The following is a 26,855-nucleotide window of genomic DNA, read 5'->3' as shown; positions in this document are numbered from 1 at the left end:
TAGCATCTTAATTCAAATGACTATTGCGAGATGAGATAATACACGTAAAGCACTTAGCATAATAACAAGCTTATAGCAAGAACCCTATACATATTAATCATTATTTTTCTATAATTCATTATGCCAAGTTAAATTTATGACTTACATCAAGTGTTTCATCATGTTTTTCTGGCCTGGCCTGGACCTAGATAGACCTAATGATTATTTAATATAATTATGCACATTAGCATAGGCCTGTGGGCTCAGGAACTGAAATAAAAACTCCCAAAAAACCAATTTAATAAAAATGAACATTAGCAACAAACTCTTCAGGGTATAGAGATTTATCAAATTTTTTTTTTGTACTTCTATCAAACAGACAAAGAATCATGAAAATTATGTATGGAGATTAAAAATTTAATCAAACAAGTTAAATGCTTGGAAAAATAAAGGTTTATGAGAAAAGAATAAAACTGGAAATATTTACATAAAAAATGCTAGTAAGGAAGCAATTCAATGAGAGATTCTAATCATCAAACATTGATAATCTGAAGTTATATTTGCTTGTAACATCAAGAAGACAGAGGTATCATTTGGTTTCACAATGAAAGCATTATACTAGACTGATTTCCTTTATGATGTTCCCATTGGACTAACATTAAGATTTGTTTTATATGTCAAAGATAGTCCTAATGTAAACATGAAAGAACTATTTAAAGCCATAGTTCAAATGAAACAGCATGGTATCCTAGGCTATCATAAGTACCTCCCCTCTATATATAGGACCATGTCAGCCAGCTAGCTTCCATTTCAAATGCAGTCCATTTGCTGCTACACTGGCTATTTATTATCAGAAGATGTGTTTACTGTACTACTTAGCCAGTAAAAGAAAAGAATAAGAGCAGTACCAATTAGTGTACTGATGGCTCTTATATTTTGTTTTTCAATCATTTAAAAAGGGGAAACAGGAGAACATTTATTTCAAAAGACTGCTCCAAAAGATACACCTCAGAAGTAAAACTAGGAATAGTGATGCTTTTGTTTCATATAAGACAAAGTGATGATTACACAAATATTTATTCCTATCACAAACCAAATTATAAACATTCTAGAAGAGACTCGTCCACTGATCACCTGAAGAAACTGCATAGAGGAAACAGTATATTTAGTGGTCACAGACACACAACTTGGGAATCAGTCAGACCTTGAGCACAAACTTTCTTTCACCACTTAATAGCCACGCTACTTTGGACAAAATTATTTAACCTCCACAAACCTCAATTTCATCATATATAAAATGGGAGTACTACTTTATTTCCCATATCCTGAGATGTCCTTGAAAAAACATATAAACATTTCTAAATCATGATGAGTCTGACAAATGATGTTAAAAGAAACTGGACGGCCAAGAGGCAGAGAAATAACTTGACTGAGCATGTGCAAACTGACCTGCAAGAAGATATTTCTTTATGTGATTACACACCTCAGCTGAGTTGTTTATACTGGTGGCAATGTACTCACCTGAATTTTAACTTAATTCAAGCTCTTAAAATATCTTCAGAAAGATTTCACTATGATGTAGTATTGAAATGAAAAAATTATTGTGCTCACAGAAGACTGTAAGTCACATGCAATAAAAGTCAACTAAAATTACCAATTCTCTCAGACTAGACCACACATAACATTTTCAAAGGTAGAAGTTAGAGAAGTTGGTATGATCAATTAGTGGAGTCAACATCTAAATGTCAAAACTTTGAGCTGACTTTGAAGAAAAGATTAATTTTCAGAGATATATACTTTAATAAAGGCAAAAAATTTACAAGTTTAATCAAATAGAAATCCACCAATGAAATTAATTTTCTTCGATATACTTATGCAATTACAAAGGTGCTGAAGAGATCCAGGCATAGGTCATAAAAGCAGCATGTCAATAGGATGATACACATAGCTGCTAATGGCCAAAAGTGATTCAGAAAAATCTTAAGACTCCCAAATATAAAGGTTTAGATTCAAACATTGATTACAATGCTAAAGAAGCTGGAGAATGAATAAATGTTTACTATTACTAGTTGAGGGGCATAGGGGGAGGGAGGGGGAAGGGAGGGGGGAGAGAGAGAGAGAGAAGGAGAGAGATAAGTAACCACCCCCCCACCACCACCAAAAAATACATCATCCAATCATCACCTTGAAGAGTCAAATCCAGTAATATCTACCTTTGATCTTTTTGGTGAGGATTAAATGAGACATGTAAAACATCAGCCACAGTGCAGAGCACACACAGTAAACATGCAATGAACTGTTGTTGTTATTATTAGTCACATTTTGAAAAAAAATTAAATAATGAATGACAACAATATTCTTTACTTTCATAAACATTGGTCCAAATAAAATGGCTTAAACTACAGTAAGAAAAATACTTTTGTGGAGTTTTTTAAATTCCCTAATTAAAAAAATATTTTACTTACATAATTATAGCAAGAACTATTTTGGTTAAGTATAAAGGTAAACCTTATCAAACCAGCTATTAATACTGTTTGTAATCATTTAACCCCAGGTTATCCTTAATGGTGGTTGTTGGTATGCTATTTCCTAGTTTTGTCAGTCATTAAGATTTTATGTCATTCTAATAGAGATGCCAAAAATTAAAAGTTATGAAAAAGACAGCAGGTTCACATATATTTAGCTAATTTATTTATACAAAAAGTCAGACTAGTAAAACAAAGCCAAATGGGATACACAGACATGTTTTCTGTGAACCACACAAGTTTGTTTTTAATTTTAATTAATTTTAATTTTAATTTAATTTTAAATAATTGCCAAGATTTAATATTCTTTTAAAATCCAGATTTTCAGCTTCCCTTGAAAAAAACAGAGTCTGGCAACACTGACTGAGCATTTTACTATAATCAGTTAGAGCTGAGTAGGAGATGCACCCTTGCCCTGCCCCACTCTCCTCAGACGGCCATAACCTCAACCCTGCCCCCTTTAGTCTTTTAAATTTCCTTCCTGGCCTGTGCAAATATTTGAACCTCCAACTTTCGATGTATACATTTGACTTGTTTTTCTAACCTGGAGTTTCTGAAGAATTGGACAGTGGAGCAGATGCTTCAGCTAAGGCAGCTAATGTAGCTAATACTGATGTAGAGGAGTTTCCAAATTGAACAGCAGATACACCCGTTTCATCTAAGAGAAAGGAGAAAACATGTTTGAATTTTTAAGGAATTTAATCTAGTGAATTTTTCTGATAATCTGTTTTACTTTATTCAACTCTTAAATGAAGCTTAGGTAATATTAGTTTTGTGAAAAACAAGCTTGGATAGCATTAGCTTTTGAAAGGTGATATTGCAGTACATTTTGCAATATCACCTTTCTTTAGATTATTTTGCCTCATAAAAATTTTTTTGCCAATTATAACAAAGAAAACCAAGGTGGCTGATATAATCTTACCCTCATTCTCCAACAGTCCTTTCTTAAAAGGATGAATACCTACTAAAGCATAAAATCCCAACAGCTATCCTATATGCATCTCAATACCTGTTGCCTTGGATGAATTTTCTGAAGATACCAGACCTGTTAGGTTCACCACCCCTCCAGGTCCAATGATAAACTGTGGTGTTGCAGCGTGTATCGTCACAGTGTCAGGACTCTCTGGGTTTGTGTTGATTTGGTTCTGCATAGCAATCTAGGGGACAAATTACCACAGTGTTTTCAGAATTATAACCAGAACATATTGGACAGACTGTCAATGTAACATCCTGCAATCTAAGAATCATATAATAAAAATGGAAATCTTTGTTTATGGTCTACTGAAAGTATAGTGGTAAATCACAGATATGCATTTATATCCTGAGTTCCCCTATTAGGTAAAGCAGCAAAATCCCATGTGAGGAGAAGTAGGTATCTGAAAGGATTTTATAGAACTCAGTTGAGTGAATTCCCTGGTGGTCCAGCGGTTAGGACTCTGCGCTTTCACTGCCAAGGGCATAGGTTCAATCCCTGGTCAGGCAACTAAGATCCCGCAAGCCACTTGGTGGGGCCAAAAAAAAAAAAATCTGTGTTCTATATATAAATAGAACACAGTTGAAAGATATCCTGCTGCCCTGCGGCTACAGAAATTAAATTACTTAAATCAAATTATGTTCTCTACTATATTTAGCAATATATAACACTACCTATATAAAGCACATCCTTCCCAGTTAATTGTCCTCTATCCTCAACCCCAGGCTCCAAACTGCACTCTTGGGAGTAAAAGAATTGGAAGAAGCACAGCAAAATTTACTTTCCTGAACACATAACATCTTTTAAGTAACTAGGTGAAGTTCAACAGACTCAGATAGTCTTAGAGAAGAGTTCTACTGGGAAGGAGAACAAGAAGATAGGCAAGAAGAGGCAATAAGTAAAGAAGAAAATTTACATCAATGTTGTCTAGCTAAAGAAAAGAGAAGTAATGTTGGTTAGTAGGAAAACTTGTTCAAAAACCATAAATAACTATGTTCATAAACAGATTTTTTTGAGGATGGTGAAAAAATAAAAGAAACCAATCAGAATGATGAAGACTACATCACTCACTGAGGGGACATGATTATGGTTGCTAAAAAAAATGTTAGTGGAAGTATAACAGACTTGAAAAACCATAAGGTATCCAAACATGCAACAAAATAATTAATAGACTAAAATGTATAGAACGGAATTCAGAACCTTACAAACACTGAAAGTAATCACTTTATCTAATCTCTAATGTTACATGCAAAGACTGTGGTCTTACAATTAGGAAAATGAACAGCAATAAACAAAGAGGAAGTGAAAAAGGAACAGCACTGTCCAAAATAAGTCCAAAATGAAAAACTACAAGCTAAATAGTTCAAATCATCCATATGACAGAGATCCTTTTATTTTCTTAAATTAAAAGCCAAAAGTTACCTGTAGTATCTCTGCTAAATCTTCATTCCCATTGTCTATTGAAATATCAAATGCAGTTTTACAAAATTTACTTTGCGTGTGTACATCAGCACCATATTTGATTAAGAGTTCCACCACCTCTTGATGATTGTGTTCTGTGGCCCAATGTAGAGCTGTCATCTTCAACATGTCCTTTGCATTGACATCAGCGCCATGCTATACAAATATTTCAAAATAAGAAATTTCTAAAATACGAAATATAAAGAAGTCCTGATATGAAAATACTAGCCACTGTGCTTTAAACCAAGAATCTGCTACTAATATGACCAACTCTCTATTTTTGTGTGTTGAATAATCTACACATTCCAGGAATCACCACACATCTGTCACATAATCAGTTTCGTATCATGTTGGCTTTCCTAATTGCATTCCTTCTAATTTCTTAGGAGTACAGCAATTATTTTTTCAGTCATCCAGCCATGAGTATGAAGGGCTAGAATGGCATAAGGTGTGAAGGAAAACTATGAACATTCCTCCAAAACCCTCCAGCGCCTTATTTACACAAAAATATCCCTTGCTTTCAAAACCAGTGCAATACAATGAATTAATAGGGAGCTATCAAGAGATACACTATCCATTATGGTCGTCACTAGACACGTGTAGCCGAATACAGATATGCTGTGCATGTAAATACACACTGGAATTCAAAGACCTCATACCAAAAAAAGGATGTAAAACATCTCAATAATTTTTAAATTGATTTCATGTTGAAATTATAATATTTTATATATACCGAGTTAAATAAAATATAATATTAAAATTATTTTGTTTTTACTTTTTTAATGTAGCTAATAGAAAATCTAGAATTACACGTGATTTGTACTCATGGCTTATATTGTATGTTTTTTGGATAAGTTGATCTAGAGGCCAGAATAAAAAGAATTAAGAATATCTAAATCTATCACTCTCTGTTTCAGAATTTTCTCTTTGGCATTTAGATGATTAAAGAAAAAGCCCTGCCTGTATTATTTGTTTGTTAATTATTCAAGCCTAACATTCCCTTCCATGTGGGCTTTAAATGTGTTGAGTAAGACAAAGCTGTAGTCCCTCACCACAGCAAAGATCAAGATCTAAGAAATCAATTGTCTGACTTAACTAAAAACATACAATGAGGAAGTTTTTCCCCCCACAAAATAACACTTTAAGATAATTTTCATTTAAATGAATGCTTACACACAAAAAATGAGATAACATGGGGGAAAAAAGTAGACATGCAATAAAACTGAGACAGGCTGGGACCTGGGCCCCTTTGCTGCAGGGCTTGCAGCTGGACAAACATCTCCTTCAGCAATAGAATACAAAGAAACTAATATAAGGGACTAAAAATAACTGCGTGCATGTGCAGTTGGGCAAATTATGAACAATAAGATACAAAAAGACCAAAACCCAACTGCCACTTCTGAGGTGTTGGGAGCAAAAGCAGGGCACTGCATACAGCACCACTAAGGGGGTGGGCAGACCACCCAAGCCACCCCTCCCATATGACCCCTGGACTGGCCCCTACCCTCACAGCATTTAAGGGACCAGCTCCTCCCCCGTCAGGGAGCAAGCAAGGGAACCTGTTACTTGTTTTCGCTCCCTAGTGCTACAGCACGAGTCCTAATAAAGCCTTGCCTGAATTACTTGTCTGGCCTCTTATCAATTTCTATTGATTAAGGAGTCCAAGAACCCTGTCAGTAACAAAACTAGTTCCCTTCTCCCTCTTATAAAACCACTATGGTTTTATAGCCTTTGGGGTCTTACTTTCAAAAGCAAAGCGCAAAAAGAGAACACATACCTTAAGCAAAACCTCCACTATGCTGGCATGGCCCTCAGAAGCTGCCATATGCAGCGGCGTTCGGTCCACTTTGGTTCTGGCATCCCTACTTACACCAGCTCGGAGTAGCACTTCTGTGGTGGAATAATGTCCGTACTGTGCTGCCAGATGAAGTGGAGAAGTTCCCAGCTACACCACGAGAAAAAAAATCCACATCTATAGTCATTTTTAAATACACTCCTATTTCTATCTTCTACTTTATATATTCTGTTTACAGAGCAAACAGATTCTCTTTATATCAAATGTTTACATAGTAACTCAAAACTGAAAAGGAACAGTCTCTCCATAGGGGCCTTCAAGAATTCCCATTCATTTCACAGTGAGGAAGAAATGACAATATTTCATTTAATTCAAACTTGCTTTCTTTTTTTTTTTTTAAAGAAGTTTTTTTTTAATTAATTAATTAATTTATTTATTTATTTATTTATGGCTGTGTTGGGTCTTCATTTCTGTGCGAGGGCTTTCTCCAGTTGCGGCGAGCAGAGGCCACTCTTCATCGCGGTGCGCGGGCCTCTCATCGTCGCGGCCTCTCTTGTTGCGGAGCACAGGCTCCAGACGCGCAGGCTCAGTAATTGTGGCTCACGGGCCTAGTTGCTCTGCGGCATGTGGGATCCTCCCAGACCAGGGCTCGAACCCGCGTCCCCTGCATTGGCAGGCAGATTCTCAACCACTGCACCACCAGGGAAGCCCAAACTTGCTTTCTTTATTTTGTTATCAGATAGTCTAAACAAAATTAATTTCATCAGGAATTAGACATAATTAGGGTCTGAGAAATTTTTGAGCATTAGAACGTTTTCCTCACACCATTCACACAAAACTTTTCATCTATGAAATTCATATCAAATAAATGTAACAGTGTACATTTTTACATTAAACTGTTTCTAGGACTTAAAAATAAATTAATTAAAGCATCTCAGTGATCTTTTTAAAGGAGTTCATATAGTCATTTTTCAAGGAAAAAATCTGATGTGAGGTGCACTTGCCAAAGGTGAGTTAAGACGGAACCAAAACATACAGCAGAAACTAACACAACATTGTAAATCAACTATACTCCAATAAAAATTTTAAAAAGGAACCAAAAGAGAGCCCAGTTCTCCTGAAATTGGTTCCACGTGGCCTACTCATGCTACATTCAAAATATACAAGAGAAGTACACACTAAAATGTGAAGAAGAGCCTTATCAGAGGTATAATTTTTAATAGGTGAAAATTAGAATTACATCACATGCATTTAGAAGCACAAAAAGTCCCTACAACTCTCTGATTACCAAGGCACTCATGTTCTAAAGAACCAAGATAGTTCACTAGAACATGCAATTTGCTAAGACCACTACTGTAATAATAGCAACTAAGGTTTTTATTTAAGCACTTTCCATAGCAAGCACTATTCTAAGACCTTTACACCTATTGCCTCATTTAATCTCCTCAAAACACAGGTACTATTACTATCCTCATTTGGCAGTAAAAGAAACTAAGGCATGACCAGGGGATAAGGGGGGGATAAATTGGGAGATTGGGATTGACATATACACACTACCATATATAAGACAGATAACTAATAAGTACCTGCTGTATAGCATAGGGAACTCTACTCAATACTCTGTAATGGCCTATATGGGAAAAGAATCTTAAAAAAAAAAAAAAGAGTGGATATATGTGTAACTGATTAACTTTGCTGTATACCTGAAACTAACATAACAATGTAAATCAACTATACTCTAATAAAAATTTTCAAAAATTAAAAAAAAACAAATAAGGCATAAAGAGGTTACTAATTTGCCTGAAGTCACACAAGTAAGAGTCATAATACAAAGCTAGGTATGTGCTCTCAGTATATGTTAAAAATGGAAATCATTTACCCTGGGAATAATTATTTTATTACTATTAAAAGCCTTGTATTTTTAAGGGGCGGTCATTCCAGCAGATTAAAGAAGATTCTTAAACAATCCTTTCTTTCTCCATGCTCTATCGTATTTTTCTAAAACTGGCCCTTTCTATACTCTTAAATTCTAATATTTAATGAAATATCTCCATAGCCTATTTAGCAACCATGAGTTCTGCTCAGTGTGATATAATGGTTTCTTTTGTAATTTTTTCTTCTCGAGACCTTACCTTTTTGGTTGATGATACAAAATATATATATATGTACATATATGTAGTTTGAAGGAGGAAAATAAGGTAAATACCATCACAGTCTAGAAATAAAACATTACCAGCAATTTAGAATCTTCCCACATGCCACTCCTTAATAAACCCTTCCCTCAACCCCTGAGGTAATTACTAGTCTGAATTTTGTAATAAACATTGCTTTACTTTGCTTTTTTTAAATTACTGTGTATCCCTAAATAATATGCTTTGGTTTTGCCTGCTCTGAACTTTACTTAAATAGAATCACATTGCATGTATTTCTCTTGAGACTTGCCTTCTTTGGCTTAATATCATAAGATTCACCCATGTTGATGAATACAAGTATAGTTCACTGATTTTCTCTGCTCTATGATTTCTACCAAATGAATAAGCCAAAATCAATTTAACCAATCCACTGCTGAGCATTAAGGTTTCCAGTTTTTTATTATGAATAATGCTGCTACTAAAAACAGTCTTATACATGTCTCAAGTACATGAGCAACAACTTCCCTTGGAAATATTCTTAGAAGTTCAATAGCTATGCCAGAGGGTATGTACACATTCAAATCTACTAGGTACTGCCAAACTGTCCTCCAAAATGTTTCTATCAATTTATGCATCTCCTCACCAACGGTTGGTACTGCAAGACTTTTTTGTTTAGTTTTTGCTTATCTGATGGATAAGCAATAGTATTTCATGATTTTACTTTGCATTTGCCCAATCATTAATGTAGCTGAGCATCTTTTCATGTTTATTGGTCATTCAAACATTGTCTTTAGTAAAGTACCATATCAAGTCATTTGCCCTATCTTCTTTGTCTTGTTTTTCATCGCTGTCATGGGAATCCCTATGTATTATGGACACTAATCCTTCTTAAGATTTTTTTGTCTTTTTTTTTTTTTCAGGGTTTATAGATATTTTTTTAATTGAAGTATAACTGATTTACAATATTATATTAGTTTCAGGTGTACAGCATAGTGATTCAGTATTTTTATAGATTATACTCCATTAAAAGTCATTACAAAATAATGGCTACAATTCCCTGTGCTGTACAATATATCTTTATTGCATATCTATTTTATACATGGTAGTTTATGTCTCTTAATCCTATACCCTATTTCGTCCTTCCCCACTTTACTCTCCCCACCAGTAACCACTAGTTTGTTTTCTGTATCTGTGAGTCCAGTTTCTGTTTTGCTATACACATTTGTTTATTTTTTAGATTCCACAGATAAGTGGTATCATACAGTATTTGTCTTTCTCTGACTTATTTCATTAGGCATAATACTCTCCAGATCCATCCACATTGCTGCAAATGGCAGAATTTCATTCTTTTTTATGGCTGAGTAATAGTCCACTGTACATATACATACCACATCTTCTTTATCCATTTGCCTGTTGATGGACACTTGGGTTGCTTTCATATCTTGACTATTGTAAACAGTACTGCTATGAACATTGGGGTGCACGTATCTCTTCGAGTTAGAGTTTTCATTTTTTCCAGATATATACCCTGGAGTGGAATTGCTAGATCATATGGTAGTTCTATTTTTAGTTCTTTGTGGAACCTCCACACTGTTTTCCATAGTGGCTGCACCAATTTACATTCCCACCAACAGTGCACGAGGATTCCCTTTTCTCCATATCCTTGCCAACATTTATTTGTAGACTTTTTGATGATAGCCATTCTGACAGGTGTGAGGTGATATCTCATTGGTATTTTGAAGGCTCTTTTTGTCTTGATGTACTACAGGATCACTATGATGAGTCTAGATATAGATTATTTTTATTGATCCTGCTGGAGATTTTCTGGGCTACCTGAATCTGTGAGCTGCCATCTTTCATCAGCCTTGGAAAAGCTAAACTATTATCTTTTAAAATTATTTCATCCCTATTTTCACTCTCCTTGTGGATTTATGATTAGACATATGTTAGACTTTCTCATACACTAGCCTTCATGACTCCTGACATCTTTTACATTTTTTTGTTTTTCTCTGCACCACATTCTGAATGATTTTTTTTGGTTTTTCAGTTTACTAATTTTCTCTTCAGCTATTCCTAATCTGCTATTAAAATCTTATCTAAAGTCCTTATAGGTCTGCTTATGTTTTCAGTTGTTCCAGTGGCTTATTGTCCAAGCTGCCTTGTGTCCTTGTGTGTTCAGTTTTTGTTGGTTTTTTTTTTCGTTTGGCCGCACCACGCAGCATGCGAGATCTTAATTACCCGACCACAGATCAAACCCGCACCCCCTGCAGTGGAAGCATGGAGTCTTAACCACTGGACTGCCAGGGAAGTCCCAGTGTTCAGTTATTTTTGACTGTTCATTTTCCTTGGAATTTCATTTGTGGATATGAAGCGTGGGATGAACGCAGGTTCCTCCAAAAAGGATATTCATTTGCTTGTGTCAGGAACCAAGGGTAACCTCTAGTCCAAAGATAATTTTAAATTCATTCTTCAGTTCAGAGTTTTGCAGAATACATAAGTATTTATGAGTTAAGGCCACAAATGTGTGCAAAGGATGGCTTTTGACTCCAAATTCTCATCAACAAAATTCTTCCTCTCTCCATTTGGTACCTTAGTTCAAGCCAGTTCATTTGCCTTGCAGTACCCTAACAACAGGGGCAGGGGCAGGATCAGGTAGGAGGAGGGAGGGGGTATTTCTGGTTTACCCTTACAACGAAGGTACATCTCTTTAGGATTCCAGTATTATGGGGAAAGGATCTCTAGGAGACTTCCCTCTATGAGCAGTCTCAGGTCTTTATCTTAAGTAACCTGTGCCGGGGAAGTAGAAAACCAACTGGCAAATTTACTGAGTTAGCAAATGTTCTAAGGGTGAAATTTCTCTGGGTTATGGCCTTTGCTTAGTTTTTCAGGTTGATAATCCCTTACTTTCTTTCTAACTCATCAGTGCCCTTAAGATTTTTTTTTTAATATACTCAGTCAAAAAATCTTTATCTTTTAAAGACAGATGCTGAAATCTATGGATGAAACAAAATGGTTCCTGAAATTTACTTTAAAATAATACTAAACAAAGAAAGTAAATGGGGTTATAGAGGAAATAAGATTCACTTGATTTGATAATTTTTGAAGGGTATACAGGGGTTGATTTATGTTTGAAATTTTCCATAATAAAGAATATTGTTTTGAATAAAAAATTAAAAAGAACATGGAACAAGTAAGCTAAAAACAACAAAATCAAAACTCTGGAATTTTTAGTTGTTACCAGTGGGAGAGTTAATCCAGATTCCTAACCCTCCATATTCCCAAGAATATCCCTTTTGATTTACCTGCAGAATTAAATAGAGTTATGGTTTCTGTCTTCTTCACAATTGCCTTCTGTAATTACTAAGAACTCTTCCCTTTCCTTTCTTCCTTCTGGGTAATGTTTGCAATAGTTTTACAAGTATCAATTGAAATGCAAACATTTTTCCTTTTTTAGAATCAATTAAAACATTAACACCAAATTTGTTTTTTCTGAATTATAAATTCTACCTGTGCTATTTATAAGGCCTTTAAATTAAATCCCAAGCAGCTACATTTTACATTCATGCTACATTACTGAACTCCGTAATTTAAAGAAAAACCCATGTGTAGACAGAATATTTGGATAAGGTTGTCTACATAAAAAAAATTATATGAACCATTCTCTTTAAAAGCAAGCTATAATTCTAAAATTACAAACAAATTTGCAAAAAAATTAAATTTTCACCACTTATAAACACAATACTGACTAAACTTTTAACTGGAAAAACTCAAAAATGAGAGGAAGAAGAAGAAGAAGGAGATGAAGGAGGAGGAGGGGGGAGGGGGAGGAGGAGGGGGAGGAGGAAGGGGAGGAGGAGGAGAAAACAAAAAACAAAAAAACCCCACAACATTAAAATCATTCTTTACCCAGTCTGTAGTAAAAGGAGCTCCATTAGCCATCAAAATACGAACTTCATCATCTTGACCTGCTCGAGCCGCTTCTAAAAGCTTCTTTCCCAAATCTACCAGGGACATCTAAATAAAACATAGATGAATTTAACATCTCCATTTATACATTATGACATAACTTCTTTCCCTTCTGTCTTTACTAATAAGTCAGTTCTCAATTAGACCTTCAAAAGGTTGTGATATAGTTCCTCTGAAACTACAGATCATACAAAAGCAATTTTTATTTGAATTTTGGGAAAAGATTTTTCTTTCTTATCAAATTTTTAGCTAGGATAATAAAATTAATTTGAATTCTCCGAACATAGCTGGTAAAAAATAGAAGAGGTAAGTGGCAAAGAAAGCTTGTCTAAAATTTAAAACTAGCAACAAACTGTTTTCACTGGAGGAGTTGCAGCAATAAAGTTTTCTCACAAATGTAAATAGAAATAAGGTAAATATATTACCCTCTTTAAGTGGTACAAAATTTAAAATAAATCTACCATAACTTTTTTTAGCAACAGTGAATGTGCTCAGAATTTGAAAATAAGTATTTTCAACCCTCGTACAGGCAATGTGCATGTAAGTTCTTTCAGAAAAAGGCACAATTCAGGGCTTCCCTGGTGGTGCAGTGGTTAAGAATCCACCTGCCAATGCAGGGGACACGGGTTCGAGCCCTGGTCCAGGAAGACCCCATGTGCCGCAGAGCAACTAAGCCCATGCACCACAACTACTGAGCCTGCGCTCTAGTGCCCGCAAGCCACAACTACTGAGCCTGCGTGCTACAACTATTGAAGCCTGCATGCCGAGAGCCCGTGCTCCGCAACAAGAGAAGCCACCGCAATGAGAAGCCCATGCACTGCAATGAAGACCCAATGCAGACAAATAAATAAATAAAATTAATTTATTAAAAAAAAAGGCACAATTCACATTCAATGAAAATAATGAAAAGAGAGTCTAACAGTATTATCAATAGAGTATGTGTCTCACTAAGAACCTATAAAGTAAGTATGCCCCACATCCTGAATACAAGATACCTGAAAATATCACAGCCTAGGGTGGGGGTGTGTGTGTGTACGTGTGTTTGTGTCATCTTGAATAAGAAATATTGAAATATGTGTTAGGGAAAGATCATGTCAGGAGTACCTAGGGGAAGAAAGATTTGAAAGTATCAGAAATGCTCAAATTCAAAAGATGACACTTCTAGAAGAAGAAAGTTCCCAAATCCAGAAAGACTATTCAATGATGTTATATGTATCTGGAGGAAAGGCAAACAGGTAGAATTTGAAGGTTGTGGGGATGGGAAGATATGGAACCCCTGAAATTTACACAAGAAAAAATGTGCCTGGGGTATGAATTTGTCTCAAAAAGTGAATACTCTTTGAGTTGAGGGGAAATAAATTATAAGAGAGGAATGTCAGGTTGATTAGTATATCCCAATCTGGTATGAACAGGAATTACTCAGGAAAGAAGGGAAAGGAGTATGTGTGTGAGAAGAATGTTGACAGAGCTTGGAGAGGTTATTTATACCAGAAAGGAACAGAATGCATCACATAATTAGAGGTGTTAGGAAATTTTAGATTGGGTTGATTAAACGTTGATTTAAAAATGTCCCCAAAAGAGCACAAGTTTGTGCTTAAATTATTGTATTTTTTAGTAGATTTCATAACACAGAAATAACCAAACATAAAAAGAGTGACCAGGAGCAGATGTTAATACTGGGAGGCTCACACATGATTAGGTGAGATGTACATGTCCAAAACAGGCATTTGTCACCAGACAGTAAAGAATTTTTTATAGTTGTTCTCTTTGTAAGAATAGAAATATTCATAATATATCCTAGGGTGAAGAATAAGAAAAACCACCACATGCACTTGTGGGTTTTATGTGGGGGGTCTTTTATGCCTTTTTGTGACATTCACGACGTTTTCACCCTTGAATGTCTGATTTCCTTTCCTTTTTCCTCCCATTCTCTCATTCATACGTTGGTGGAGTCACTGGAACCCAAAATATTCCTTAATCCCACTAAAAGCACTAAAATCAAGAGATTACTGTTCTTTAATGAATGATTTTTCCTAGGGAATATGTACCAGCTGGATATGAATTAATAGCATATTCAATAGGCAAAGAATCTGAAATAATAATGTTCTACTAAAGGCAGGATAAGGTAAAAAAAAACTGATCTCTCTTCTACAGAAATACAGTAAAATCTAAACTGGCCATACTAACAAAGACCGTGTTCTATAGTCTGGATGACCAAAATTTAATATTAACCTGGTTTTACAATGAAGTAAGTCTTTCCCCCAAATACACATTTTTAAATATGTCTTACACAGTAATATAAAATCAATCTGCATTCATTCAGCATACATACTGCCAGATGGTTTAAATATCTGGATATCTTTTATGAAGTGGTGGTTTAGGGCTTTTCCTCATTCTTCAGAAATTGGATTGTCTGCCTTTTTCTTAGTGATTTGTAAGCATTCTATATACATTCTGTATATGAGTGCTTCGTCAGATATAATATGTATTATAAATATCTCCTTCTAGAACCCTGATTTCTTGACTCCACATCCCATGTTCTTTCCTTGATATCACATACTATCTTGTACAAGTAAATAACTGTCGTCTCATAAAAATACAAATAAAATAATCAAACTAAAATCAAAGATAGTACAAAAATGAATGTAAGAAACATTGAAATATTATTTAAAAGGTCTGATTCGAAAAGAGAAAAAAAAAAACCCACCAAGCACCCAACAGATCAATAGCCAAAGGGCAGACCACACACTTTCTAAAAGAGAAAATAGAAATAATTCACAAGAGTAAATATGTTCAGTATCACTGATGCTCAAAAAATGTGAAGTAAATAATTTTTAAAGTCAATTTGCAATATTTAACAGAAGTTATAAAAAAATGTAACTTTTGTTAAATATTAGCCTAATCCTAATGACCTAATAAATGATCCCAGTTCTGAAGACCTATCCTAAAGGAAAAATGAAAATATACTGAAACGGATAAAAAATATGTATGTGTGTATGTTTTTATAACGTGAACAAACTAAAGGTAGGAAAACAGTTAAATTGTGGAACCTAACAGAATAGGATGCAGTAATTTAAAATAATAGTTTTGAAGTTATATAATAATATTAAAAAGTTATGCCATGTTGAGTGAAAAGATAAGACACAAAACTAATTTTTGAATGTCAAAATATACATATACAGAACAAAATACTGAAAATATTAACAGTTGTTAGGGTGGTATGATTATGGGAAAATTTGCCTCCATTTCACAAAGTTTCTGTAATATCTTCCAAATTTAAACAATGGGGTTTTTTTAAGAGACAAATTGTGTGACTGTTAACTAAGTAAACGCGGACATTAAACAAAGTTATATACTACTGACTTACTAAACAGAAAGAGTGGAAAAAATAAAGAATATGGAGGCTACTAGGGACCTAAAATAGCAAACATATTGATCTGCTTATAAGAACTGCAACAAAACAATGATGCTTTTGAACAAATCAACTTCTTATATAATTCTGCAATTTTCTTAACTATTTAAAACATCATATTTAAGGACCTAGGATGCTTAAGTTACTGTGGTTTTGAAATGCCATGAGCAATACAGGTGTGTAGATTAATGTAGCTAGATACTTTTAAATTGGTGGTTCTCAATGGTAGCAGCACTGCCCCCTAGAGGACCCTTTGGATTTGTAGAGAGGCATTTTAGGGATTACTAGGAGGAGGGATGGGATGAATACTTTATCAGCAATTAAAAGGCAAGTGCCAGAGATACTAGAGGTCCAGCAATGCAGGAAACAATCCGGTATGGCAAAGAATTGTCACATGTCTTGTTGACTTTCAAAGGTCCCACTGAATATATCTAAGACTAGAACTTAACTAATATGTAAACAAAACGAATTTTCCCACAGTATTAATGCACCCCAAATTTTCTAGACTGCAACGATGCATCTCTTTGTTTTATTCAGAACTTTACTAAGAGTTTTCCACCATTTTGGAAAATCATGTCACCAATGCCAATGCCACTTGGGTATCTGAATCACCAATATGTATTATAATCAGCTTTCACAGCTACCACATTCACAGTGATTCATAGTCATCCTATGTACAGGCGCAAGCATTTGACTACCTCTTTTTTCATCTAGTGTAGTCTGCTCCAGTACTTATATATTGAAATACACATTTTATTATAAACTGCTTTCCTTCTACTTCTCCTTTACATTAAAATTAGGGCATCATAATGATTTTTTGAAGTTGTGCAGATAGATAATATTAACTATGATTTTCATTTCAAGTTAGTAAAATGGGCAATACAAAATACTCATTATAAAAGAGAGCAATGGATGTAATAATATTGAAAATCAATGGAAGAAAATACATGTGAGATCAAGTAAGACCAAAATCAAAGATTGTTCTAATTTTCTTGTCAAGAAATTTAGTGAAAGTTAAGATGACAAAAATACCAAAATGTAGCAATTTCACTCCTGATTCTCACTGGACAGGAACATGCACATCATAGTAGAGTAATTCTGACCCTTAGAGGAACTCAATTGAGTTATGACAACAAAATTGACCAAGGGGACCACAGTTCCATGTCGAGCCCTCAGTTTACTTAGTTCGTTACCTCTATATTAAATCCTCAGAGATAAAGTGTTGGATTTACATAAGATCAGTTAAAGGCTTAGCAGAAAAGGTTGCTTTTGTGGTGTGGCAAATAACTTTTCCACAAGCATATGGAGAAGCCTAATTAAATTCAATAAATTTTAATGAATGTTTAAAATACTTACTGAAAATATATTGTGTGTATGGTACTGAATGCCATTTAGTTTAATACTCCATTCTTCTTGAGAAGAAATCCAAAAAACTCCCACTAATAAATTCCACCTTGAATGTCTTTACTACTTCTAAAAAAGCTTATCATATAACCTGATATAAACCATTTTTAACTCCAATTAAAATGTATTTTAATAAGATCTATAGGGGAACTTCAAGCTGTCTATAAACTTGCTACTTTTGCTCAAAAGTACATGTTGAGAGGGCCATCTAGTGGTAACAGGAACTACTACCAATAATTACATTTGTAAAGTTTAAAGTCTATTTTGTTTTGATTTTCTATAATTCATAGTTCGAAGAGCTATTGTAAGAATTATAGCATCTATTGGACATGAAAACTCTCTCTAAGACTACAAAGTACTAGTTCTATGTGAATTGTTATTAGCACTCAAAAAAAGAATATGAATAAAAACACTTAGAAAATGTAAGCCTACTATATAACATACTTAATGATAAACTTTGTCTCACTAAAAATTTTAGAATAGGACTTCCCTGGTGGTGCAGTGGTTAAGAATCTGCCTGCCAACGCAGGGGACATGGGTTCAGTCCCTGGTCCGGGAAGATCCCACATGCTGCAGAGCAACTAAGCGCATGTGCCACAACTACTGAGCCTGCGCTCTAGAGCCCACGAGCCACAACTACCAAGCCTGCGCGCCACAACTACTGAGCCCACGCACTGCACCTACTGAAGCCCGCATGCTCTAGGGCCCCTCGTGCTGCAACTACTGAGCCCACGTGCTGCAACAACTGAAGCCCTCGCACCCTAGAGCCCACACGCCACAAAAAGAGAAGCCACTGCAATGAGAAGCCCACATACCACAACAAAGAGTAGCCCCCGCTCGCTGCAACTAGAGAAAGCCCATGGGTAGAAACGAAGACCCAACGCAGCCCCCCCAAAAAAAAAAGTTAGAATAAAATTTGCAATATCACCCCTATGCTCAATGAGTACAATTATAAATCCAATAAAATTCTTCTAAAGTTTTGCATCAAGAAATTTAGCACTGTGTATGCATCTAAAGTTTTTATTTATTTTTTGTATAATTTTTTAAATTTTATTTATTTTATTTATTTATTTTTGACTGCATTGGGTCTTCGTTGCTGCATGCGGGCTTTCTCTAGCTGCAGCGAGTGGGGGGCTACTCTTCATTGCGGTGTGCGGGCTTCTCGTTGCAGTGGCTTCTCTTGTTGTGGAGTACGGGCTCTAGGCGCACGGGCTTCAGTAGTTGTGGCACGTGGGCTCAGTAGTTGTGGCTTGTGGGCTCTAGAGCGCAGGCTCAGTAGTTGTGGCACACGGGCTTAGTTGCTCCGCAGCACATGGGAACTTCCCGGACCAGGGCTCGAACCTGTGTCCCTTGCATTGGCAGGCGGATTCTTAACCACTGAGCCACCAGGGAAGCCCTGCATGTAAAGTTTTTTTAAATGTTCATACTCTTTCACCTAGTAATTCCACTCATATAAACCATAAGAAAACTCTTTGAAATATAAATATATTAACAGCAATGTTATTTAAAATAGGGAAAAACTGAAATGCCCTACTACAAACAATAGTTAAATTAAGATAGATCATAATGGAATGTTGTAGTCTTTTATTTATATTTTTTACTTTTTATTATGGACAATTTTGAGCATATATAAAAACAGACACAACAGTATAATGAAACTCCACATAGCCACCACGTAGCTTAAATATAGATTATGCCCAGCCCATTTCCCACCCACACTCACAACGTTGTAATAGGGGAGAACAAATCTGACTCCATATTGGATCTGTTTCTTTTACTTTAACCTTTGTATTCTATTGCTTTTGCTACAAGTTAAGAATGTTGTCTATAGCCTGAAATGTACAGGATAGCCCATTCTCAAGGCTCTGACCTCTAAAGGTATAACACTTTTCCATTCACACAGAGAAATAAAATTGCAGAACAGATAATAACATGTCTTATTGGAGGTTTGCAGGAGCATCATGACCTGACCTAGTGGACAGATGCAAGAACAAAGGATTCCGACACCAAGAAGTTTGCAACAACCAACCACGCCCCCTCCCCTTTTAGTATAAGAGAAGCCTGAATTCTAACTAGGGTAAGATGGTTCTTTCGGTCACTAGTCCACCATCTTCTCAGTCTGCTGGCTTTCTGAATAAAGTCACTGTTCCTTGCCCCAACAACTAGTCTCTCAATTTACTGCCCTGTTGTGTGGTGAGCAGTACAAGCTTGGACTCAGTAACAACATCGTATCATTTTTTTTTTTTGGCTGTGTTGGGTCTTTTTGCCGTGCAGGCTTTCTCCAGTTGCAGTGAGCGGGGGCTACTCTTCATTGTGGTGCACGGGCTTCTCATTGCGGTGGCTTCTCTTGTTGCGGAGCACGGGCTCTAGGCGCGTGGGCTTCAGTAGTTGTGGCGCATGAGCTTAGTTGCTCCACGGCATGTGGGATCTTCCCGGACCAGGGCTCGAACCCGTGTCCCCTGCACTGGCAGGTGGATTCTTAACCACTGCGCCACCAGGGAAGTCCCCATATCATTTTATCTGTAAAATTTCAGTATGTCTGTCCAAAAGATAAATCTATCTTTTAAACATAATAATATAGTTATCTAAAAATATTATTTACAAAGAATATGTAATAGTATAAGAATCAGAACTCTAATTTGAATATATCATCTTAACTATGTAAAAAATGCATAGAAAAATACCTAGAAACAATATACCATGATAATGAAAATTACGAATTTTTTCTCTTTCTTTCTAGTCTTCCCTATTTCTTAAGTTTTCCATAATGTGCAGATATTGCTCATGTAATTAAAAATAAACTTTTAGGCCCTTCTCACCTTCTGAGATGGCCCACACCCTGTCTGCGGAGCGTGTTTCTCCCAAGGCCGCTCTCGCTTTCTGAGATGGCCCACACTCTGTCTGTAGAGCGTGTTTCTCTCTAAATAAATCCCCTTCAGGACTTCCTGAAGAGTAGCCCCTGCTCGCTACAACTAGAGAAAGCCTGCGCACAGCAATGAAGACCCAATGCAGCCCCCAAATTAATTAATTAATTTTCAAAATAAATCCACTTTTTACCTATCAAATAAATAAACTTTTATTAAAAAGTTTTTCATCAAAAGTAGATTACAGATAAGCCTTTAATGTAGAAAATTAGATGTTGAAAGAACATTAATGGTAAAAAGATGTAAAATGGGACTCCAAGTAAAATTAAGCGTATTATTAACCATGTGTATATGTATGAAGATATTCTTGGGCATCAGATTTTACATTCTCATAAGAAAACAACTTCAGAAATAATAAAAGTAGTGCCTGGCATCTTGCTAAGTCTTAATCTGCATCTAACCAAGACAGTTATTGACTCCATTTTGCAAAAGAGGCAAGCGAAAGGTAAAAATTACCAAAGAGCACTGGTTTTGGTCAAAAGATAAGATGCATATTATGACCTCCTTTCAATGTAGAAAACATTGGGAATCTGCTGGGATGTAAGATAGCATGTCCTCCAAGGATTTAAGCTTAGTCTCTCCCTGTGTAATTCCTCTGAAGGGAAAAATCATCATATGAACTCCAATATTATTTGGATTTTTCTCCCATTCCCATTTTGTCTAGTGGAATTTTTCCCGTTTTTTAACCTTAAAAATAAAACGACGTTTTCAAATACACCTTAAAAAAAATGATCTCCCATTTACTTTTTTTTCAGAAAACCACTAGAAGATATGCTCCACCAAAGCCAGGAGTAAACAAGAAAGAAGAATTAAGGGCTTCAGGAAACAAGGGATCCAATATAAACAGAGTGGAAGAAGACCCCACAGATGATGGTAAAGGGAGACCCCAACATCCTGCAGACTTGGAAAGAAAATCCAGGCTGGAGCCAGAGGACAGAGTTTCCAAGGAAGGAGGTTCCCAAGGAAAAGACATGCTGGTAAATCTCCTAAGAGTAAAATTTTTCTCTCTTTTGAGGTGGGTTAATCATGGATATAAGAAATCTCAGCAAAAGAAAAAGACTAGACAATTTCTTTTTCAGAGGGAAAAATAACTGTACAAGAAAGGAATTGTAATCCCAATATATACATATATGACAGGGGTTAGCAAAGAATAATAGTTCTAGGGCTGCAGTAACCAGTGAAAACTAATCCAAGCAAAATTTTTGGTGTAATTCTATTGAGAGGATAAAGGGCAAGGAAAATATGCATAGAGATTGTTTGGTTTAAAAGAACTAAAACTTCATCTTCATAAGTAGGAAGTCAAAGATATCTAAAATAGAAAAATCAAGAAATAGCATACCCTTGTGATTTAGAAATATGAAGGGAAGTACTAGAGAAAAAAAAATACTAAAACATAAGATAGATGCCTCTGGGAAAGAGGGTTCTGGAATGGGAAGGGATGACACAAGGGACTGCAGGTTTTTTACCATAAGCCTTGTATTTTTTACTTTTTCAACTATGGACATGTACACTCATAAAAATAAAATTACAATAATATGTGTTCACTGTATACAAGAAATGTATAGTTCAAAATCAAAGTCATCCCCACACCTCCTTGTGTTTTTACTCCTCAGAAGTAACCACTATTTAAATGTTTAGTGTGTATCCTTTCTGATCTCTTCTATGCATGTTGAAACATACATAGACACAATGCCTGCTTCTTTTTCAACAAACAAACCAAAAAAACACACACGAAAAGGGAACATATTACATTGTTTTACAGCTTGCTTTTTTTCTCTTACCAGGGATTCCTAGGCGACTAGAAAAGGAAAGAAAATGGATACTCCCCTAGAGCCCCCAGAAGGAACACAGCCCTGCTGAAATCTTAATTTTAGGTCTCCTGACCTCCAGAACTGTAAAGTAATACATTTGTATTGTTTTAAGGCACTAAGTTTGTGATGATTTGTTACAGCAAACAGGAAACTATTACACTATAGACAGAGGAAACAAATACACGGAGTATGAGTCCATTAATTATTCGATCCCATTTTAAATTTTCATTTTTACAAAAGTGCAGCAACACCACATACATAAAACATGCACTTGTGTTTGCATTTTTATAGAAATTATTCTGAAAAGTTTAGTTGCTAGATTTTTTTAAATCACGTTTTAACTGTAACAGACATTGTCAAATTATCTACCAGAAGATTATACCAATTTACACTCCCACTATCAGTGTACAAGAGTGACTGTTTCTCCGTAAGGTTCCCCACTCCCCTAAGAACTTGATCCTGGGTCAAGATCTCCTAAAGTCAAGGCCAAGGATCCAGTGAAATCATATTCACAAAGCTTATGAAAAAACTTCCTTCCATAATAACTTTCTTCAGGAATCATGATCTGAGGAAATTTCACTACTACACCAGGAGAGCAAGACTTAAGTACAAGACACAACTCTTTACCATCTTTAAAGCCTCTATTAAAAGGACATTCTTTGCCCCCAGCTGGGAGTCAGGGAGAAAATGCCCTTCTTGGATTCTCCCATGACATTTTTCACCCACTTTACCAGTGAAAGCCTGCTCAAAACCCTGTGTGTTCTCATTTGACCCACCAACTCACCAATTATTAAATGACAATAATTCCTGACATTTATAAAACAGACAGCCTAAGAATTTTACACATATTAACTCATTCAATCTCACATAATATAAAGTAGGAATTATTATCATCATGATTTTACAGATGAGGAAACCAAGGCACAGAAGGTTACACTGCCCAAGGTCAGCCTGCTAGTGGGGATCTGAACCAAGGCAATCTGGCTCCAGAGTGCAGACTCATAGTCACTATGCTCTACCCCCGGTCTGAACCTCCTAGTAACCATAGGCCAGATGTCCCCACTGAATGCAGGCACTACCAGTGCTACTCCCTGGCCTAAACACTAACCACTGTCTCTACCCACCTAATTTTATTTCACATTGAACATAGAGGTAAAACAACAAAACTCGCCACCAAATTATACTCTGATTTGCATTGGTCACCAAATAGTTCATGTTTATGTGTCTTATCTAAATTACAAAATGCCTGGAGGCTAGGATGGTAGCTAATGTGTCTTTCCACAGGATTCCTTTCCTTTTCCCCTTAAATATTGGCAGTTCCTCAGTGTTCCATTTTTCAGCCCTTTTTTCCTTTCTCTACATTCTCTCCTCTAGCAGATTTTACCTTTCTTAGCCATGGTTACCTGACGACTTCCAACTCTATCTTCAGTCCAAGCCTCTCTCCAGAGCACTAGACCCAAGTATTCACCTGCATAGACAGCTCCACCTGTACATCCCAAGGCACTTCAAAATTCACATTGTCCAAGTACTGGCTTGTTCCCTAGGGTCAGAAACTTTGGAATCGTTTTTGACTCCTCCTCCTTCCACAACCCCCTCAATTCCAAACAATCATCAAGACCTGCCACTTTTACTCCCTAAATCTCAAATCATCTACCTCTTTCCACTGATATACAGTAGGCCTTCAATAAATATTTGTTGACTGGATTTTCTCCTCTGCCACAATCCTTGCCCATGCTTCCAACCTTTCTCTCTTAGAGCACATCTAAACTAGTGTCTATGCCTCAGTCTTGCCTTCCTCTAATTTATCCTCCACTCTGTTACCAAACTTCTTAATCATTCTTAAAGAGAAATCATGTCCCTCCTCAGTTAACTCAGATAAAGTCAAACTCTTTGCCATGAGATTCAAGGCCTTTCACATTTGGCATCTGCAGCTGTTGCCCCCCACTCACACTGAATTCTATACTCCAGACAATATGTTGCACTAGGCTCTTTTTCTCATCTTTGGGCATCTATACACAACATTCCCTCTGCCAAAAACAGTGTTCTTCTCTCCATACCCACTTTGCCATATTTATTCCTACTTGTTTTTCAGAGTTCAGTTTATCTCCTCGGAGAAGCCTTTCCTGATGGCCCCCAAATTAACTCAATTATCTTTCCTGTGTGTTCTTCTAGCATCCTAAGTTTATCTCTATCATGGCATTTATCAAACCACATTAAATGTGCCCATTTACTTGGCTACAGTTTGTCACTGCGCCTGGGCTATGGTGCTTGGTAAATGCTCAATAAGTATTCTTTCACTGAATAAATAAACAATGTTTGGGTACCGTAGAAACTGCAGAAATACTTGGGATAACTGATAAAGTCACAACATTTGACTTTTTTTTTTTTTAATTAATTAATTTATTTATTTATGGCTGTGTTGGGTCTTCGCTTCTGGGCGACGGCTTTCCCCAGCTGCGGCAAGTGGGGGCCACTCTTCATCGCGGTGCGCGGGCCTCCCACTATCGCGGCCTCCCTTGTTGCGGAGCACAGGCTCCAGACGCGCAGGCTCAGCAATTGTGGCTCACGGGCCCAGCCGCTCCGCGACACGCGGGATCCTCCCAGACCAGGGCTCGAACCCGTGTCCCTGCACCGGCAGGCAGATTCTCAACCACTGCGCCACCAGGGAAGCCCTGACTTTTTAAATGTAAATTAGGCTGAGAGCTTCACAAATTCTAGAAAACAGCAGAATCAATAGAATGCTCAATGAATTCCTATCAACCTGTAACTAAATTCCTCATAACTGAATGAGGCTGGAACTTGCCTGGATAGTCTCCTTTTACTGGCAGCAACTCAAATTGACAGATTTGATCCAAAATAATCTGAGGTCAAGTCTATGTTTGCTGAGTCAAAGGAGAAAATTGTGAACATAATCAGTAAGTATGGATAATGGCTTCGTCTGGGACCCTCAGAATCACTCTTGGACCTGCCAAGTTAGTAATCTGGACAGCAAGCCAGAACTTACCTAATAACCAGCAACAGGAGAGTGAAGCAAGATCAGCTCAGGGCCACTCTCAATGACAGTGGATCAAATCAGTACCAAACTGAGTTCAAAGGTTTCAACTCAGTATGTTCTAGAACTGAACCGTCCAATACAGCAGCCGCTAGCCATATGAGGCTACTGAGCATTGAAATGTGGTTAGTCCAAACGTAAAATATCTCATTAATAATTTTTATACTGATTACATGTTGAAATATTTTGGATATATGGGGTTAAATAAAATATATTAAAATTAATTTCACCTGTTTTTATTTTTTAAATAAATTTTACTTTATTAAAATTTATTTTAAATAAATTTTTGTGGCTATAAAAAGCTTTAAATTTAACATGTGGCTCACATTATATTTCTATTGGACAGAGCTGTTCTAGAACCACCAGTCAAAAATTCTTACAGGCACCTACCTTAGAATTTGCAAAAAGTTGCAACATTTTAAAGTAAGATATGGGGCAGGGGTATGCTGTGGGGAATGAGAGAAATAAGTAAGGGACATTAAGATGCACAAACTTCTAGTTACAAAATAAATGAGTTATGGGTATGAAATAGACAGTGGGGAATATAGTCAATAATAATGTAGTATATTTGTATGGTGATAGATGGTAACTTGACTTATTGTAGTGATCATTTTTAATGTATAGAAATATCAAATCATTATGTTGTACACCAAGAAACTACCACAGTGTTGTAGGTCAATTATACTTCAAAAACAAACAAACTCATAGAAAAAGAGATCACATCTGTGGTTACCAGAGGCAGGGGGTGGGGGGAGGGGGAATTGGATGAAGGCAGTCAAAAGGTACAAACTTCCAGTTAAAAGGTAAATAAGTACTAGGGATGTAATGTACAACATGACATTAATGTTGGACAACATTCATGTTGTACAATATTAATGTAACGTACACTATGTTAACATGGGTTAATATAATTAACACCGCTATATGTTATATATCAATATAAAAGGTTTTTTTTAATTTTTGAATCTTATTTTATTTTTTCATACAGCAGGTTCTTATTAGTTATTCATTTTATACATATTAGTGTATATATGTCAATCCCAATCTCCCAATTCATTACACCACCACCACCCACCCCCCCACTTTCCCCCCTTGGTGTCCATATGTTTGTTCTCTACAACTGTGTCTCTATTTCTGCCCTGCAAACTGGTTCATCTGTACCATTTTTCTAGGTTCCACATATATGCGTTAATATACGATATTTGTTTTTCTCTCTCTGACTTACTTCACTCTGTATGACAGACTCTAGGTCCATCCAGGTCTCTACAAATGACCCAATTTCGTTCCTTTTTATGGCTGAGTAATATTCCACTGTATATATTTACCATGTCTTCTTTATCCATTCGTCTATTGATGGGCATTTAGGTTGCTTCCATGACCTGGCTATTGTAAACAGTGCTGCAATGAACATTGGGGTGCAT

The 26,855-nt window shown here is 36.1% G+C and overlaps 1 protein-coding gene across 10 annotated transcripts in view; it reads right to left on the bottom strand.

The window, feature by feature from the left end:
* GABPB1 (GA binding protein transcription factor subunit beta 1) overlaps window positions 1-26,855 on the bottom strand; it is a gene marked incomplete at both ends in the record, with an annotated part of 84,043 nt that overhangs the window by 33,841 nt on the left and 23,347 nt on the right. For 5 of the 10 annotated variants that reach the window (XM_082453043.1, XM_082453048.1, XM_082453041.1 and 2 more), the window contains 5 exons: window positions 3,049-3,162; window positions 3,514-3,661; window positions 4,900-5,094; window positions 6,716-6,883; window positions 12,772-12,879. In XM_082453043.1, the coding sequence (XP_082309169.1) occupies window positions 3,049-3,162; window positions 3,514-3,661; window positions 4,900-5,094; window positions 6,716-6,883; window positions 12,772-12,879 (733 nt within the window). Of the gene's footprint in view, window positions 1-3,043; window positions 3,163-3,513; window positions 3,662-4,899; window positions 5,095-6,715; window positions 6,884-12,771; window positions 12,880-26,855 lie in introns of those variants that run through there. The other 5 variants (XM_082453047.1, XM_082453050.1, XM_082453049.1 and 2 more) reach the window with 2 other exon arrangements.

The sequence above is a fragment of the Balaenoptera physalus genome, assembly GCF_965194825.1.
Source record: "Balaenoptera physalus genome assembly, chromosome: 2".
Lineage (NCBI taxonomy): Eukaryota > Metazoa > Chordata > Mammalia > Artiodactyla > Balaenopteridae > Balaenoptera > Balaenoptera physalus.
The sequence above is the reverse complement of the archived record's forward strand: the minus strand, read 5'-3'. Positions and strand labels throughout refer to the sequence as shown.